The sequence below is a fragment of the Furipterus horrens genome, unplaced genomic scaffold (assembly GCF_987537825.1).
Source record: "Furipterus horrens unplaced genomic scaffold, mFurHor1.1.pri manual_scaffold_1, whole genome shotgun sequence".
NCBI lineage: Eukaryota > Metazoa > Chordata > Mammalia > Chiroptera > Furipteridae > Furipterus > Furipterus horrens.
In genome coordinates, this window is record NW_028327171.1 from 13,639,390 (window position 1) to 13,656,872 (window position 17,483).

Genomic DNA, 17,483 nt, shown 5'->3' on the forward strand with positions numbered 1-17,483 from the left:
ATAATAAATCCTCCCAATTTTTCAAATAAATGCCCTTCAGCACATCTTCAAATGCTTAATGGTGGCCAATAGCATCGGAAGACCGTTAATGGTTGAACTTCTCACCAGGTAGTCCCCAGTAGGAAATAAAAGAATCTATTTCAGTTTTGTGAGAATTTTCAATTGATAGTCTCCAAGTGACAATCTCAGCCAAATATAATTCTAGTGGTATGAACTATAGATTTTAAAAAGATATCAGTCAACTCAAATCCAGTAGACTCTCAAGACAAAATGAAGAAATGTCATTATCCAAAATTGATGCCAATAAGAATCACATACTCAATGGAAGGCATTCTTTGTTCGAATTGGTTCTCCCTAAGATTAAGTTGCCAAGAAACAATGGCCCTAAAACTTAATTACTATAAAATAAAAAGTTGTTCCTAAAGATGTCAGATATAAAAATAGACACATGGTGCCCTGGTGAAGAGTACTAAAATGGGAGAGGTGAAAACTAACAAATCTGAGGGTCTCTCCTCACTAACTCTCTCATGTATGGTCTGGGTTGTGTCTCAAGCACATGGTTATAGTGCAGATGGTGCATCAGGCTTTGAGAGCTTGATGACACTTTAATTTAAGATCATTCATTGCCCTTTAATCTAAAATTTTAAGTACTAACTCCTGACCTCAATATGGTTTTTCAAGACTAAAAGTCCAGAACCACTACCAGTATTTGATAATTATATTTCTCAACAGAAATTAACATATTAGTATACTTGTCAAATAAATCATTTAAAATTATTTCTCCAAAGTTTTGATCAGCTCTGGGCAAATAGCCAAGACTGAGTTTCTGAATCACCAACATGTGGGAATCTGGGAATCCCTGAACAAAATGTCCTCTAACAGCTGATACACCAATTATGTAGTGGCTGCTTGGCTCAGGGAAGAGCGAAATGGTTATTCCACAGTCATCTGATATTTATAAATCCACTTAAACAACAAATGTGAGAAGATAGCACTCTACCATCTACTAAGCTCTCTCTGCACCTCCTACAGGACGCAGATTTTGTTTTAAACTTTCTTTGTATCTCCAGGTTTTTATTTCCTGGTCTTACTAAGTGAATGTTGGGAATCACAACAATTTAACGCATCAAAAGTTTTTACTTTTTGAAAACATGAATACGCAGTTATGAATACAAATGATGTTTTACAGCGATTAGCATAAAAAGTTTCAAAAAGATTCTCTAATATCACCAATTTGTGAAATTTATAATCCGCAACTGAAGTTATCTTTGCATCTCTCAAATGAAAATAGAGTACTGCTAATGTTTTCAACCTTTTCCTGAATTAGAAGTGTTATAATGAAAAGACACAGAAAGGGAGGCAGACTGACCAGGAATTTAATGAAGCTTAAGCTTTGGGGTTCTCACTGCACAGGCACACCCGCTCCCCCAGGCCCTGTGGACAGGTGGGGAGGGCATAGCTATGGAAGCACATTTTGTAAAATTTGAAAGAATGAGGTTTTTTTTTTTTTTTGTCTAACTTTTCTTAGCGAGGGCTCCAATAATCCATCTCTGCACATAATTATGAACTTCTCCTTATTATTGAGTTTATTTAGCTTTCTAGATTTGACCACCCACAATAAAGTGGTTTCCAGAGTTCATTACCTGGTGGTTCAATCTTTAAAATACTAAAACTTTCATATAGCCAACAACTTAGCTCTTGCCTGCTCACATACACTTGCTGTCTCTCAAACTGCAATTCTTAAAATATGAGAGTTGTACGAATTTTATTTTTCAACTCTCCTGTTTGATGATTCATAAAAACTTTAGCCCTTATATTTCGTGCATGTGTTATTAATTAACTTCTATTACCATGAATGTTTCCAGAAGAGATTTGGAAACTAAGGAAAATCCTCCAGTTTATTGTTGTTTCATGTTTCCTTTGATTAGTCTTCAGGAAGCCAAAGGAATAAGAACCATTTATTTTGAAGGGCAGACCACAGAAACAATGGTTTGGCATTATTTAACGGTTGTATTTTACAACTGTCAGGGCATGTTACTCAGAACTACTTATCCTGATTTCTTGTGTGCTCTAAATGTAAGGACTATAATCTCCCCTTTCTTGTGGTAAAGACAATTCTCTGATTTACTCTTTTACTTCAGAACTGATCCTACTACATCCAACTGTAAGCCCACACCAAAATGTAATTTTTTAGGTCAACTAAACCAGTAAAATAAATGATTTAATGAACTTCTCTGTTATGGGATGAAGGTTCGTCCCTTCCCACCCCTTATTCATACGTTGAAACCCGAACCCCCAATGTGATGGTTTTAGAAGGCAGGGCCCTTTGTAGGTGATTGGGTCATGAGAATGGAGCCCTCATGAATAGGATTAGTGCCCTTACAAAAGAGACTCCAGAGAGCTCTCTTGTCCTCTAAGTCATGCAAAGTTACGATGAAAAGTTGGCAGTCTGAAACTGAGAAACCAGATTCAGCGGAAACTGAGTCTGTCAGGGCCTAAATCGCAGACTTCCAGCTTCCAGAAATGTGAGAAGTGAACGTTTGTTGTTGGAGCCCCCTGGTCTATGGTATTTTTGTTATAGCAGCTAGAACTAAGACAATCTGCACACATACACTCAAATCAGAACTGCATGATGAAATGGTCAAAATGAGCATGTGCTATTAGAGATAAAAGTTTTGAAACTTACTCAGATCAAGTATTAAGAAACTAAGCACATGCACACAGCTATTCTTCAGATTCTGTAGTCATTATTTTAATGTTTTTCTCCCATTTAATTTTTTCTCATATCAGCTAAAAATGAACTTGGGAAAGGGAAAAACTGGTTCCCTAAAATTAGAATACATAATAAATTTCTTTCATCGGCTACAAACCAAAGAAGGGCAATGATGAAATACATGTAATTTGCATTCCTTTGTTTTAATTGGTTGGTTCTCAACACTATCAGGAACCTCTTTTTGTAATAAAATTTTGATGTCCTCTTCACTATCCTAAAACAAAATTTATAGATAATGTAACACTTTACATTTTTATATGTATATACATGTGTATGTGTACATCTGTATAGATATAAAATCTGGAAACTAAATATAATGTTCCTTTAATATTAAAGAGAAATAAAAGAATACAATTTATAATGAAATAATAGATGTTTTAATTTATAAATGCTTATAGTGTGTACATTAGAAAATAGAACGAAGAAGTCAGATATTAGTCTATACTTAAAATGTTAATGAGATTTAAGAGAGAAAAAAAACAGAAGGCATTCCAAATGGTACAGGAAAATGAAGAACAGACCCTCTATGGACATCAGAATAGAAACTAGCATATTTAGTTATATATCAAGGCTGTGTGAAACAAAATTGTGTTTATAGGTAAAATAGTGTAAGTTATAGATTGAGATACTTACAAAGTTTTCACTTAGATGAACGTGCAGTGGGCTTTGGGAAGATCACAGAGGATGAAGGAAGAGGGGCACAGGGGCATTCTTTACAATGCCCCCTGGCACGGAGTTATTTATCTGCACTGGCCCCTGCCCAGCATATGTACAGCACTCACCCTTCATTGCGACAATAAAATATGTCCACTCAAACTCCACAGCACCCCTTGGGGCAGTAACACCCCCCTGGTGGGAATTCCTTATTTAATTACTTGAACACACCTCAGCTAACAGATACATGAGAGTTTTGTTTATAAACTGAGAGTGTTCTCCACTTACACAGCTGATGAAACACGAGCATCAAGTTCATTTTTTAAGAGTAAAACCTATGATCTACGTTATACTCCACTGGTAGTACTTGTTCTCACAACTGCGGACGAGAAAGGGTCACACACTAAACCTGACAAGATCAGGGGAGGACTGCATGGCAGGCCCTACAAACTCAAGAGATGAAAGTAACCACATAGGATGGTCTGAACATAAAAATTCCTGATGAAAATCAGGTCACGTCCTGGGCCTGTAGTTTCCTTGCCAAAGGTCAATCTTTACCTTAAGTGAGTCTTTTTCATGTAAGATAACGTACCTTTGAAATGTCAGCATAATCTCCTTTTCTAGACCCCTTAGGGCACAATTTCCCACCACGACAGAGCAGAAGCGCATGGAACTCCTCATTGTTTATCTTGTCCACGTACCACCTCTATGTGCTTTAAATGTTAATTAGCCTTGGACCCACTAATGTGAAAGAAGTTATGTGCCTCTCCTTTGTACTTTTTATCCAGTCCCAGAGATCTCCTCGCTTTTCTTTATCCCATTCCTTTAATCTACCAGTGATGGATCTCATGTACCCACTCGCCCCTACTGTCTCCTCCTTGGATTCTAATGTAGGAAATAAGCTGCAAAACGGCCATTCTCAGGGACCATTTTCTCAATCCACCGAGATTTTGCTTTGCTGCAATTGCTGTCAGTTTGACTCAAATAAACTCATAACAATTCTCTGCGGGTTTGGACATTTCTTATGTCGACACGACAAAGCTACAAAGAAGGTTTTGGAGAAGACACATGATTTGTTCAAGAGCTTTTTTGTACCATTTGAAGGCTTTTCAATTTTGTTATTGAAAAACAAAATTGTCTTAGCTCTCTTGACTTAATTACTCATTGCTCTGAATAGAAGCCTAATGTAATTCTCTCTACTCACATTTCCAGCTAAGAAACATTTAACCACTGTTGATAGGTTTAACTGTGGTTATGGGGGTCTCTCAAGTCTCCTTATCTGTCAAGAATAGTATGCCTAAAGATACCTCATTTTATTCAAGCATGTTCTACTGCACTTTGAAGTAATTTAAAAGCTCTAATCCAAATCTTTAATAAAAACTTTTGAAAATGCAAACCTCTCATGAACTCATAATTCAGTTTTCTACATCTTCAAGGATATAACACAGAGACTCATATTAACTCAGCTATAAGTGCCTAGAGCCCAATTAAGACACCTTGACTCAACATTCTGAATGAATCCCAAATACTTTCTGATGGATCCTGTCCCCATGGAAACTAAAATTGGGAAGTAGTAAAAGATGAGAGAAATTACAACAGGGTACCAAAGAAATTAGTGGAAAGATAAAACATCCTTGTATCCCACTATTGGATAACACATAGCAATTTAAAAATAATATGTATACAAAATCTAGGAAGTGCATGATATATAATGATCAGTATTTTTGCCTAAGACAAATTACTGTTTTTCTTTTAATATTAACTTTTGGAAAAAAGGCCAGAAAATTACGGGGAATTTTTCTATTTCCCTTTTAAATGATTTGTGACTAAATTTGATAATAAATTCCTCACAATACAGGATGTGCACATGTTTGGATATTTTTTCCATTTACTTAAACAATATTTTCAGATCATGCACTATTTATTACAGGCTTATGGCTTACCCTTCAGGCTAATACTACTTCAAATTCAATTTGAGTTGTGAATATGGAAGGCATTTATATATGTTAAGAGTCAACCACACTGCAAATAAATTAAATGTCAAAAAGTATTTTTAATAACACATTAAGATACTTAAAATATTATCCACATCCTAAAAAGAACATTCAAATTATTTTCTTATCATGACTCTGTCATCCTCATTGCATGCTGATTCAAAATCTATAAATAATACAGGGGATCCCTGTCTCTTCTCCTTGGGGCTTCTTCATACTGCTTAAGTGAACTCCAGAAAAGGTCTCCATTTGCCCTAAAATCTCCTCAGCCCTACCTTTCCTTGCACTTTTCAAATATCCCTATCTCCTATATAGGAAAAAATAAGATTTGGAGTCAGCAGTTCTAACTTCTTCAAAGTACAACCTCTGTGTATCCCTATAAACATTCTAAACTTCTGTTTCTCATTTATGAAACTGTAATAAAAATATTTCATGGTACCATACAGGGATATTAACATGAGAGTTAAGGAATGTAATTCCTATAAAAGTCAACCCTGAAGTCTCATTGTCAAATAAATATACTTAGAAATATAGTTTAGCCCTGGCTAGATAGCTCAGTTTGTTGGAGCATTGTCCCAGTATGCCAAGGTTGTGGGTTTGATCCTGGTCAAGGCACCCACAAGAATTAACCAATGAATGTATAAATAAACGGAACAACAAATAAATCAGTCTCTCTCTCTCTCTCTCTCTCTCTCTCTCAAGTTGCCCCAGCCTGGCACTAGTATCAGCCGGCCTTGGTTCACAGTGCAGCCTCACCTGGGCAACTCCAAGCACGTGCCAACAGCAATCAAGACTCAACTACAACAGGAGGGTCAACACAGCCCACACAGTGGGTGCAACTTGAGTATCCAGCTTGGGTAATAGGGGAGGCTGTGTCACTGGACTCTATAGGACACTTACTACATTAGGCCACTCTCCCAATCCTGGGACATGTAGCAGCTCTACTTAATACATAGAAAGAAACACAAGGGAGCCTGTCAAAATGAGGAGATGAAGAAATATGGCTGAAATGAAAGAATAGAACAAAACTCTAGAAAAAGAACTAAACAAAATGGAGGTAAGCAATCTACTAGATGCAGGGTTTAAAACACTGGTTATAAGGATGCTCAAGGAACTCAGTGAGGACCTCAACAGCATAAAAAAGATCCAGTCAGAAACAAAGGACACACTTATTAAACTACAGAACAATTTACAGGGAATCAACAATAGAGCAGATGAAGCCAAGAATCAAATCAGCAATTTGGAATATAAGGAAGCAAAATACAACCAATCAGAACAGCAAGAAGAAAAAAGAATCCAAAAAAATGAGGATAGTGTAAGGAGCCTATAGGACAATTTCAAGTGTACAGCATTTGCATCACAGGGGTGCCAGAAGGATAAGAGTAAGAGAGTAAGGGAAAAAAACTGGAAACCTATTTGAAAAAATGATGACAGAAAACTTCCCTAAGGAAAGAAATAGACATACAAGTCCAGGAAGCACAGAGAGTCCCAAACAAGTTAGACTCAAAGAGGACCACACCAAGACACATAATTAAAATGCCAAAAGTTAAGAGACAAAGAGAGAAACTTAAAAGCAGTAAGAGAAAACAGTTAGTTACTTACAAGGGAGGTCCTATAGGACTGTCGTCTTATTTCTCAAAAGAAACTTTGCCGGCTAGAGGGAACTAGCAAGAAATATTCAAAGTGATGAAAAGCAAGGATCTACAATCAAGATAACTCTACCCAGCAAAGCTATCATTTAGAATTGAAGGACAGATACATAGCTTCCCAGACAAGGAGAAGCTAAAGGAATTCATCACCACCAAATCAGTAATATATGAAATGTTAAAGGGTGTTCTTTAAGAAGAAGAAGAAGATAAAAAATACGAATGATAAAATGGCAATAGCCCTGGCTAGTGTGGCTCAGTGGATTGAGCGCCAGCCTGCGAACCAAAGGGTCACGGGTTTGATTCCCAGTCAGAGTATGTGTCTGGGTTGCAGGCCAGGTCCCAAGTTGGGGGCACACAAGAGGCAGCCACACATTTATGTTTCTCTCCCTCTCTTTTTCCCTCTCTTCCCCTCTTCCAAAAAATAAATAAATAAAATGTTTAAAAAAAAGACAATAAAAAACAAAATAAACAAGCAAGTAGAACAGCAATATTATCATAGATACAGAGAATGTTTTGATGGTTGCCATATTGGGGGGTCAGGGAAAAGGGTGAAAAAGGTGAAGGAATTAAGAAGTACAAATTGGTAGTTACAGAATAGTCATGAGATTAAAGTATAGCATAGGGAATAGAGTAGCCAAAGAACATATATGCATGTTCATGGACATGGACTATGGTGTGGGGATTGCCTGAGGGAGTGGAGGGAGTGCTGGGTAGAGGGGGCAAAGGGAGAAAAACTGAGGCAACTGTTTTAGTATAAACAATAAAATATAATAATGAAGAGTAAAAAATTAAAAAAAATTATAACTAGAAATTTATGTTGGGGCGTGTGCTCACTATCGAAGAAGTAGAATATGGAATCAAAAAAGTTAAAAGACCAGTGCTCCTGACAGTGATCTTTGAAGATTCCAGCATCTTCAGAGAGCTTTTCTGGGGGAGTAGCCCAATAAAGCTGAGATTCTTAGAAGGTACCTACTCTTGGCTTTTGTCTAATGCTGAACTTGGAGACGATCCCCTTAGAATGAGGTGGTGAGCCACCTGAATCCAGGGACATTTTCTCAGGCTAATGAAGAGGTCACAAGATCCCACAAGAAGATATGATGACTGAATGAGACTGCCTAGGACAGTGATTCTCAATCTTCCTAATGCCGCGACCCTTTAATACAGTTCCTCATGTTGTGGTGACCCCCAACCATAACTAAAGCATAGCGATTAATCACAAAAACAATATGTAATTATATATGTGTTTTCTGATGGTCTTAGGTGACCCCTGTGAAAGGGTTGTTCGACCCCCAAAGGGGTTGTGGCCCACAGGTTGAGAACCGCTGGCCTAGGAGAACCATCTTTCTTTTGAAAATAAAGATCCCTCTTTTGGGCCCTGTTTTCTCATCTTTCTCTATAAATGATTGCCTGTTGTGGGACATGGATTGCTGTGACGTCAGTGAAAGTCAAAAGAGATGGGGAAAGACGGCATTTTCCTGCTCCGAAGAGTACCTTTACAGTTTTCCAACATCCAATTCTGTGCTATATCTCAGGTAACTTGTGAGGAGTTCCTGTTGGATTCAGTTGCATTTTTAATCAATGCTTACTAACTCAAGGAAGCATCAGGCAATCAGCAAAACTTCTCAGAACTCTGAAAGGCAGACCACTCTCTGTATTTCCTATTACTTTGTGGAGGCATGATTAATCAGGAAGGAGAAAGTTCTAAAAGCAGTTACGCATTCACTAGAGACCATTACATTTATATGTGTCCTGGGATTTTTATTATTAAGAAATCATGTAATTTTATGAAGCCAAGAAACAAAGAAATGAACATTACACTCCCAGTTACTTACTTCTATTTAACTAATCATTAAAAAATCATTAAGTGCCAGGCACTATGCTAGGTACTGGAGATGCAAAGGTGTGTTGTCTCTGCCTTCAACACACTCACAATGTAGAGAGATGCTCATATAAAAAGTGCCATAAGAGAACCAGGAACATACCAAGAGTACTGGGAGTCCAATATGCAGTAGATTTTGGCTTTGAAGAATGGGTGAGTTGGGAAGGCTTCTGAAAAGAGGTAAGAGATTTTGGAGTTAGACCTTCAGAGAGGAGTAGCATTTGGCCACACAGAGAACACTGTAACAATGACAATGCAGAAAAAGATGAGTCTGGAAAGAAGGAACATATCAAGGTAAAATGGCAAAGATGTATATTCCCTTACACACACACACACACACACACACACACACACCACAAAGGAACCTGACTGGTTCTAGGACCAAAAGTATTCATTATATGAAGCCAGAGGATAATGACTCCATGGGTCAAATCAGCTTATGTAGAATTTTTATCACTTTTTAAATATGGCTTGCTGCGTGTTTAAATGATTGGGTTAAACAATAGATTAATTCATGAATATTGGATTATAGAGATTAGTGTCTGTTTACACTTAAGTTATTGTTTATGCCATTGTGTCAGTTCTACTTCTGATTAGAATTCCTTCCTATTTTAAAGTATTTCTAGAGCATTTTTAAGAACCACTCCCCATTTTCAAATTTAGCACTTTCCCAGTAGTTCAATATGTTCCCTTTTTATTTGTGGCCATTACTTCTTTGGTTTCCCTTAAAAATAGCCCCAGCTTGCACTTGTCTGTCACTCTTAGCTGGTGCTGGTGTCTCTGTCCCCCCTGGGTGTTGGTCCTTATCCTCTTCTCTGGCCTTGTTCATTGGGGCTGAGCTGGAATTTCTCCCTTTCCAGATTTGGTCACTGGTTTGGGAGCAGATGATTCCCTCTGTTTTGTTATATCGCTTTGTTTCACCACTTACTTTTGGTGGCTTTCACTAGAAGGTGGCCCCGACTGCATTTGGCCCAGGATTTTAAAAGCCCCTGCAAGATGTTATCATGAGTCCTGTTTGGGAGATCTAGCCTTCAGTTGCTGTTTAACTACTAGTAAAAATAAATGTTTGGAGGGAGGTGAAGAAGATATGATTTGACATGTTGAAAGGCACAGGAGAGTACGCAAAGTAAATTTTGATTATAATTTTAATCAAAATTAAAATATATGCTGTAACTATATTTTTCCTCCCGATTTTTCTGGAACTAGACGCAAGAGACGTAACAGTGGTCACTTGTGAGGAGTAGAAAAGATGGAGGGCGGGAAAGGAGACATCGTTTTTGAATTTACCATTTGCATGTATTATTTTTAAACATATAAGTAAAGGCATTTAGCAATCCTTTATTTTTGTCTTTGGCTCTGTCCATAATAAATTCATTACCAAGTTTCTACAGTGTGAGCAAAGCTAAAATTAAAAACAGCAGGTGACTGTCCTGACAAAATGAGAGGGAGGGAACTGGACACGCCTCTTACAGAGGAGAAAGGCCCGCTAGGCTTTTCTAATCCTTAGAGACATAAAGACACATCTGCCCCAGACTGGCCCTGTGAGAAATTTTGAAAACTCCAACAAAACAAAATCCAACAACACAAATGAAAACTTGACGCCAGTGACGTAAGAAAGAGGGAGAGAAAGGCAAGAGTCGGGAGTTGAGAACTACAGCTCCTGTCGAGCTCACGAGGATACCTTGCTCCAGACTTCTGGGGCCAAGGCAGTGGAGAGCTCAGGTCGTGGCTCCTGAAACCTTCCCAGGACTAGGTCCAGCGCGGTTCTCTGTATATAAAATGTAAGAACAATTCGGCCTGGACAACATTTTTGACCTGCTCACTGGCCTGAAGCCTGGAGATGCTGAGAGGGGGGTTTTGTGGTCCTGTCAGCGGGAATTCATGGGAGCACACTCATTCTTTCTCTCTCTCCTCTGTCTCATTCACAAACTTAGATGGGAATTTACTTATTAAAAATTGTGTATTTATTCTTACATTTAAACTTCAGTGACCTTCCAAGTACTCCCCATTTGATGCGATACACCTATTGCGATGGTTTTTCCACCGCTCTTCCACCTGGCTGCTGCCTTTGCCCTCCGCCGTCCTCCATGCCTGGCAGAGAGGGACTTGTGTTCCCTCACAGCCTCCCTGCTCGCTCCTGCCCACGGACAGCCGTGTGCTGGCCCTTCCAGCCCCACCGGCTCCTCCTCCCTCGTTACCTGGCTAGCATATGCTTTCCATAGTTAGGTACAGATATCAATGTAGATGGTCTATTCAGTAATAAAGCTTTAAAAAACGCATTTTAAAATAAATTCTGAAAATAATAAAAGTAAATAAAACACGCAACTTAAACTAGTATAATACTTATGGAACAACCCCATCATTTATCTTTGGCTATGACTCCTGTAAATGCAGGAAATCCATGATAAGTGATAATGTGAATATTTAATTGCAATGTCCCCAAGTTTTAACAATAATATTGGTACCAGTTTTCTAAGTGTGCTACACACATGTGCATACGTTTAATTCTTCCTAATCACCATACAAGAGAAATTTCTTGATGTTTGCTCATTGCTGTGAGCAAAGTGCTTGGTTAGTAGTAGGTGTAAATACATACCTGTTGATTAGCTGGGAAGGGGCTGAGGAGGAGTGGGTAAAAGTGCTGGGATTACCATCATTACGCATGGGTAAACTGACACACACACTCCAAATATCTTGTACAGGTCACACAGCTAGAAAGTGAGCGCAGCCCTGGCACGTGTGGCTCACTGCAAACCAAAAGGTCGCTCGTTTGATCCCTGGGCAGGGCACATGCCTGGGTGGCAGGTTTAGTCCCCATTTGGGGGGTGTACAGAAGGCAACTGATCAATGTTTCTCTCCCTTTCTCCCTCCCTTGCCCTCTCTTTAAAATTGAATATTTTTAAATTTTAAAACAAAAAAAGAAAGTGAGCACAGAGTTCAGCATCAGAGGATCAGTTGACTATGCAATCTGAAATAGAACTTATAAAAAATACAGATATATATACAACCCCATGAATGATAATTTAAAGGCAAAAGTTATGGTCGCTCCATGGGATCTAGAGCATTCTTGGCTACAATATCAACGTTGTTGTGCATATCCTAATTTGGGTTGGTGCGACAGACAGAATCATGGTCCCTCAAAGATGTCTATATCTTATTCCCAGGAACCTATTAGTATGTTACCTCACATGGTAAATAGAAATTAAGGTTGTAGACAGAATGCAAGTTGCTAACCAGCTGACCTGAGATGAGAAGGCTATCCAGGATCACCCCAGTGGGCCTAGTGTAATTACCAAGGGTCCTTCTGAGTGGACGGGGGAGGCAGGAGGGAGAGAACCAGAGGCATGGCAGCCTGGTGTTGCTGGAGGAACGGGGCCATGAATGGGTAGCCTCCAGAAGCAGGAAAAGGTACGAAAACAGTTTCTCTAGAGCCTCCAGAAGGAACACTGCCCTTCAGTGCCCTTGATTTTAGCCCAATGGCACCTATTTTAGATTTCTATCCTCTAGAACTTTAAGATAATATATTTATGTTGTATCAAATGTGCAGTAATTTGTTACTACATCGAGAAGAAACCAACATAGCTGGGTTGTTTTTCTGAGTCCTTGCCTTGTTCACAATAACACTTTCCAAGAAAACACTGCCTAGTTTTAAGTTGCTTAACCGTTTCCTTTTTCTGCTTTTGCCAAAGAAAGCACTTGACCCCAATTCTGAGTCCCCCTTTCCACCCTCACCTTCATATTCCTCAAAACATTAACGTGGCAGTACAACTATACTTAAGTATTGACTCTGCATTACTGCCACTATATTGCTATGAAGTGAAAAAAACTGATATTTTAAATAATGGCCTTTACTGTTTTTCTGCTGGTCTGACTTCAACAAGATGCTTGCCAACAATAGAGGCGGACCTTGCATTTACAGTCCAAAACATCTCCACCCAAAAGGCCCACAGGAGGGAGCCAATGCTATGGGAACCACGGGTAGAGCAGGCATGTATAAATTCACACGGGCTCCTCTCATTAAACTGCATATATGGAGGGATAATAAGTCCTCTCAGCCACAGGGGGACTCATAGTTCTCTTTATGCTGATGTCTTTGTTTTGACTTTTTTAAGAAAAAAAAAGTTAAGGTTTTTATTTATTTTTAGAGAGAGGGGAAGGAAGAGAGAAAGAGAGGAAGAGAAACATTAATGTGTGAGAGAGACATTGATTGGGTTGCCTCTTGCATGCGTCCCCAGTTGGGCCCGCCACACAAGCATGTCCCCTGGCCTGGAATCGAACCAGTGACCTTTCACATTGCAGGATGAGGCCTAATCAACTGAGCCACACCAGTAAGGGCTTGAAGTCTTTTTAATGTCTTTCTTGTTACAGCCTTGAAATAGTTATAGGTCTACCAGTAAGCCTACTCTGACCTTTATGTTCATCAGATAATAAGACATGTTCTCTTCAGCAAATGTGTTACAAAGCTTTGTTCTTAACAATGTTAACAGAGGGCAGGCTTTCTCGAGTTGCCTGGAGTGTTGTTTTGGGTCAGTTCCACCACATAGGAGGACCCTTGTGAGTTTACAGAAGATCCAAACCTCTCCCATCCCACAATTCTTATCAGCTAATGAGAAATTACAGATGACTCAGGCCAAGTTGCCTGGCCTGGGTTCCAGTCCAGATCTGAGGACGTGCTGCTACCAGACATGTAGAGTCAAGAACAACACACTGGTCTCATTCATCTTCAATTCCTTGACTTTTTTGAAAGATCCTAGAATGCATGACAGTCTTCCCACTGTCCCATACTAAACTTCACTTCTTTTGTTTTCTGAGCTATCAGCTGAAATGTCACCTCAGAGAAAACTGACACCTTACCTACTTAAGACTTCATGATTTAGAATATAATCATGAATTTCCTCTAATTCCTTCCATCCACCCCACCTCATCCCCTTCCCACTAAATCAATGGGCATGTATTCATAGCTACTATTAAACAGGCACTTTGCCAACATTAAGAAACTCCCTTATGGAGCTTCCATTTTGGTGAGAAATAAAAATATAATTCAACTAAACAGACAAATAAATAAATGTCCATATATCAACAGGTACACCAAAAACCTTATGAAGGAAGACAAACAGAAATAAAAGGAAGACTGGAATCAGCATGATATTATACATGGTACTATGGGGACAAAAGAGTGGTACAGTTCTATTTGGGTGAATGTAGGTACAGCATAAAAAAGCTACTAATTCCACTAAATCTACTTCATTCTTCTCTTGAATAAAGACAGCCAAAGGGCGAAGCACTCAGATAGAAACATAAGAAGTCCAGCTATCTATGGAAAAATTCTCAGACCTTTAAATCCCAGTTCCATCTCTTTCTAGCCTAGATAAGTGAGTTTAGACAAGTAACTTAGCTTCCCTGAGGCTTGCACTATCTACAAGTTGAAAATACATTCTTGCTTATGCATTTGTAGAGACCTGAAAGAGAGAATATAGAGCAAAGTCCTTAGAACAGTGTCTGATATATACGTAAGGCTTCATTACACTGTCTTCAGATCTGGACAGAAAACCTAAGTGGATAGATCACAAATAGCCCTGAAAAACATTCTTATTTTTCAACAACAGCCTAATAGCAGCGAGCATGTCTACTGCCCAGATTTTGGTTTCTAATACTATTCTCCAGTAAAAGGAACCAGAGTTCTAGGACTGCAGCAGGAAATACACAAGATCAGCCTGGAGCATTTTGTGGTGCCAGTAAATAAAGAAATGTTGAAAACAAAAGTGTGTGTGTGTGTGTGTGTGTGTGATGGGGCTATGTCAAAGGGACATAGGAACCAACTGAAAAAAACTCCCAATGGCCAAAGCTAAAATAATCTGAGCACTAAAATTAATAAAATAGTATTGAACTATAATCCAAAGTATAAAGTGTTCATGAATGCATACTGATGCAAAAATGAATGAATGAATACATAAATAAATGGGGGGGGCACATCTTCCAAGCAGAAGAAATCCAAATAATTTATGGAGATACTCCATTTGCAAGAATGTGGAGCATAACTCATCTTCCTTAAGTATGATTTGTACATAATTACTGTCCTTCCCAAAAAAACAGTATGGAGAGAGGGAAAAGAGGGTAACCTGTGGAGAAACCTGATACATATTACCTCAGTTAAGTGATGAAGGTGAATAATAATACTAAGTCAGGTTCATAGTATGTACCCTTAAGATGATGTGATCAAAATGCTGCTTTCACTCTGTGATCTTCCTCCAAAAATCCCCCATTGACTCGTCTAGTTATTTAAACAACAGCAACAACAACAGAGAACTACTAATTGAAGGACATTCTACAAAATAATTCACTAGTACATCTCAAATCTGTCAAGGTAATTAAAAAAACATGGGAAGTCTTAGAAACTGTCACAGCTAAGGGGAGACTAAGGAGACACAATTATCAAACATAATTGGGTGAAATCCTGGAACAACAACAACAAAGACATTAGGTACGAATAAAGGAAATCTGAACAAGGTGTGGACTTCAGTTAACTACAATATATTAACAACATTGGTTTATTACTTATAACAAGTGTATCCTACTGATGTAGCCTTCTCAGCAGTTTTGGTACAATTCTTCCCACCTGCCTCTTCGTTGCCTTCAACATTAGTGTATTTTGCTTCGCTTTGTGTTCAACAGGCCATCAATTGATATTTCAAAATTGTATCATGGTTTTGTTGTGAAGCCTTGCCTTCCCGGTTTGATTTTCTATTATATAGGTCAGCAGGTGCCCCTTGACTGAGAAAACTTGCACCTTCCCCCCTGGCTAAGGGACAAAGCTCACCTCACGTTGAGCTGAGCAATACTCACCTCTGCAATGGGAGCGCGAGAAAAAGACATTGTATTATGGTTTTAGACGCTCATCTGGCAGGTTATTTTAGGAATTATATTGCCAGAACTTGAGTAACAATAACTAATTCTATTTTTTTAAAAAAGGAAAGAAAAAAGAAAGAAAACGACCAAAAGGAAAAACGAAAGAAAAAGGACTTCATTGCGTAAGTGCTTAAGATCTAGTGTCATATCCTAAGTAGGAAACGTTCCCAGGATTTTAAATCTCACGAGCCCCGAATCCTTGAATATGCTGTTTAGAACCATCCTGTGAAAGTGGCTTTGGGACACGTTCCTCCCTCCTACCCGCTACTCGGGCATCCAGCTTTGGCGTCTTTCTAACAATCGTCCGCTTGGGCGTCCGCTTGAGGGCACAGCAGCTGGCTAGCCTACACGGACCAGACTTGAACTTAATGGAGATGTGCATGTGGAGGGGATAGAAGTAATTCTGGCTCAGCAGCCGAATTCCCCGCACTCCAGCCCCACAGTGCACTGCACGCTCCCGGCACGATGGGGGTCCCCAGAAGCCCAGGGAACTGTAACTCGTACTTTGTGTGGCCGTCGCCTGCCTCCAAGCGATGCCATCTTGGGATCTTAGCATCTTTAAGTAGCGAGTGAGATTTGCCTTCTCATCACGTCCCTGTGTCTTTGAAAACTTAACCCAACTTTTCCAGAAGCTGAGAACCTGCTGGTGTGGATCCCTAAGGTTCTCTTAACTAGAGCTGACCAAATCAGATGCTATTGACAATGAACGGAAGCCCTCGGGTTCTCGGCCCCCGTGCCCGCCCCCACGCGCCCCTGCACCGTGGATTCCCCGGCCGCAGGGTGCCGAGTCCGCTGCCCGGCTGCAGACCCGCCGCCCCCCGCCGCGGACATCCTGGCGCGAGCGCCCGCCTAGCACTGGAGGGTGACGGGACCTGGTCCCAGCAGGAGCGGGTGCGAGAGTGGAGGTACCCGAGCAACTTACAGCCCAGGGCGACTAAGAGGTAGCGCAGCAGCAGCAGGAGCAGGCGGGGGCTGCTCCTTCTCGCCATCTTCCCGGGCCGAGGTGGCTGTTCCGCGGAGGCTGAGGTCCCGGCGGCCGGAGCGCGGGAGGCCGAGAGGGGCCCCCCAACTTCTGGGGCGGGGTGGCGGGGAGGAGAGACTAGTGGAGCAGTGGAAGGGGCGGAGGTGGGAGGGGAGGAACCGACCCTGAGGCTACGTCAGTTTCTCCCGGCCCCGGGGCGCTTTCTCCACGGGCTGCCCAAGGCAGGTCTTCCCTAATCCCGGGATGGGGGGTGGGCGGTGAGGGGGGCGGGCCGTGGAAGCCTGGCGAGGTGTTGGTTGGGTCCTAATGGGGGAGCAGGAGGAGGCGAGGAGTGGAAGGGAAGCCCTGGTGCGTCGTCCCCGACCTGCACCCCCCAACGCCCGCGCCGCCGGGATTGATCGGCTTTGTGTCTGGTCCTGCGCGGGGCTGCCAGCTGTCCCCGGGGCGAGGAGCGAGGGGCGGGAGGCGCGCGGGCGCTGGGGGCGGGGTGTGCCACGCCAGCTTTGCTCCAACTCCTCTCTCGTCCTCCTTGGCACGGAACTTTTGGGGTTTGCACCCTAGAGGTAGAGATTTTTGGAAATTCCCTGGGGTGGAGCGAAGCTGCCGAAGAAGTGCTCCTAGGAGATGGGGTTCTCTGGCTTGGCCT

General features: G+C 40.7%; 1 protein-coding gene across 2 annotated transcripts in view; it reads right to left on the reverse strand.

Moving 5' to 3' along the window:
- Positions 1-17,268, reverse strand: part of JAM2 (junctional adhesion molecule 2) — a 56,160-nt gene extending 38,892 nt beyond the window's left edge. Inside the window, exon 1 of one of the 2 annotated variants that reach the window (XM_090272772.1) lies at positions 16,778-17,268. In XM_090272772.1, coding sequence (XP_090128898.1) covers positions 16,778-16,844 — 67 coding nt within the window. In that variant the 5' untranslated portion in view covers positions 16,845-17,268. The remainder of the gene's footprint in view (positions 1-16,777) is intronic. The other variant, XM_090272764.1, reaches the window with a different exon arrangement.
- Positions 17,269-17,483: the final 215 nt, after the last annotated feature.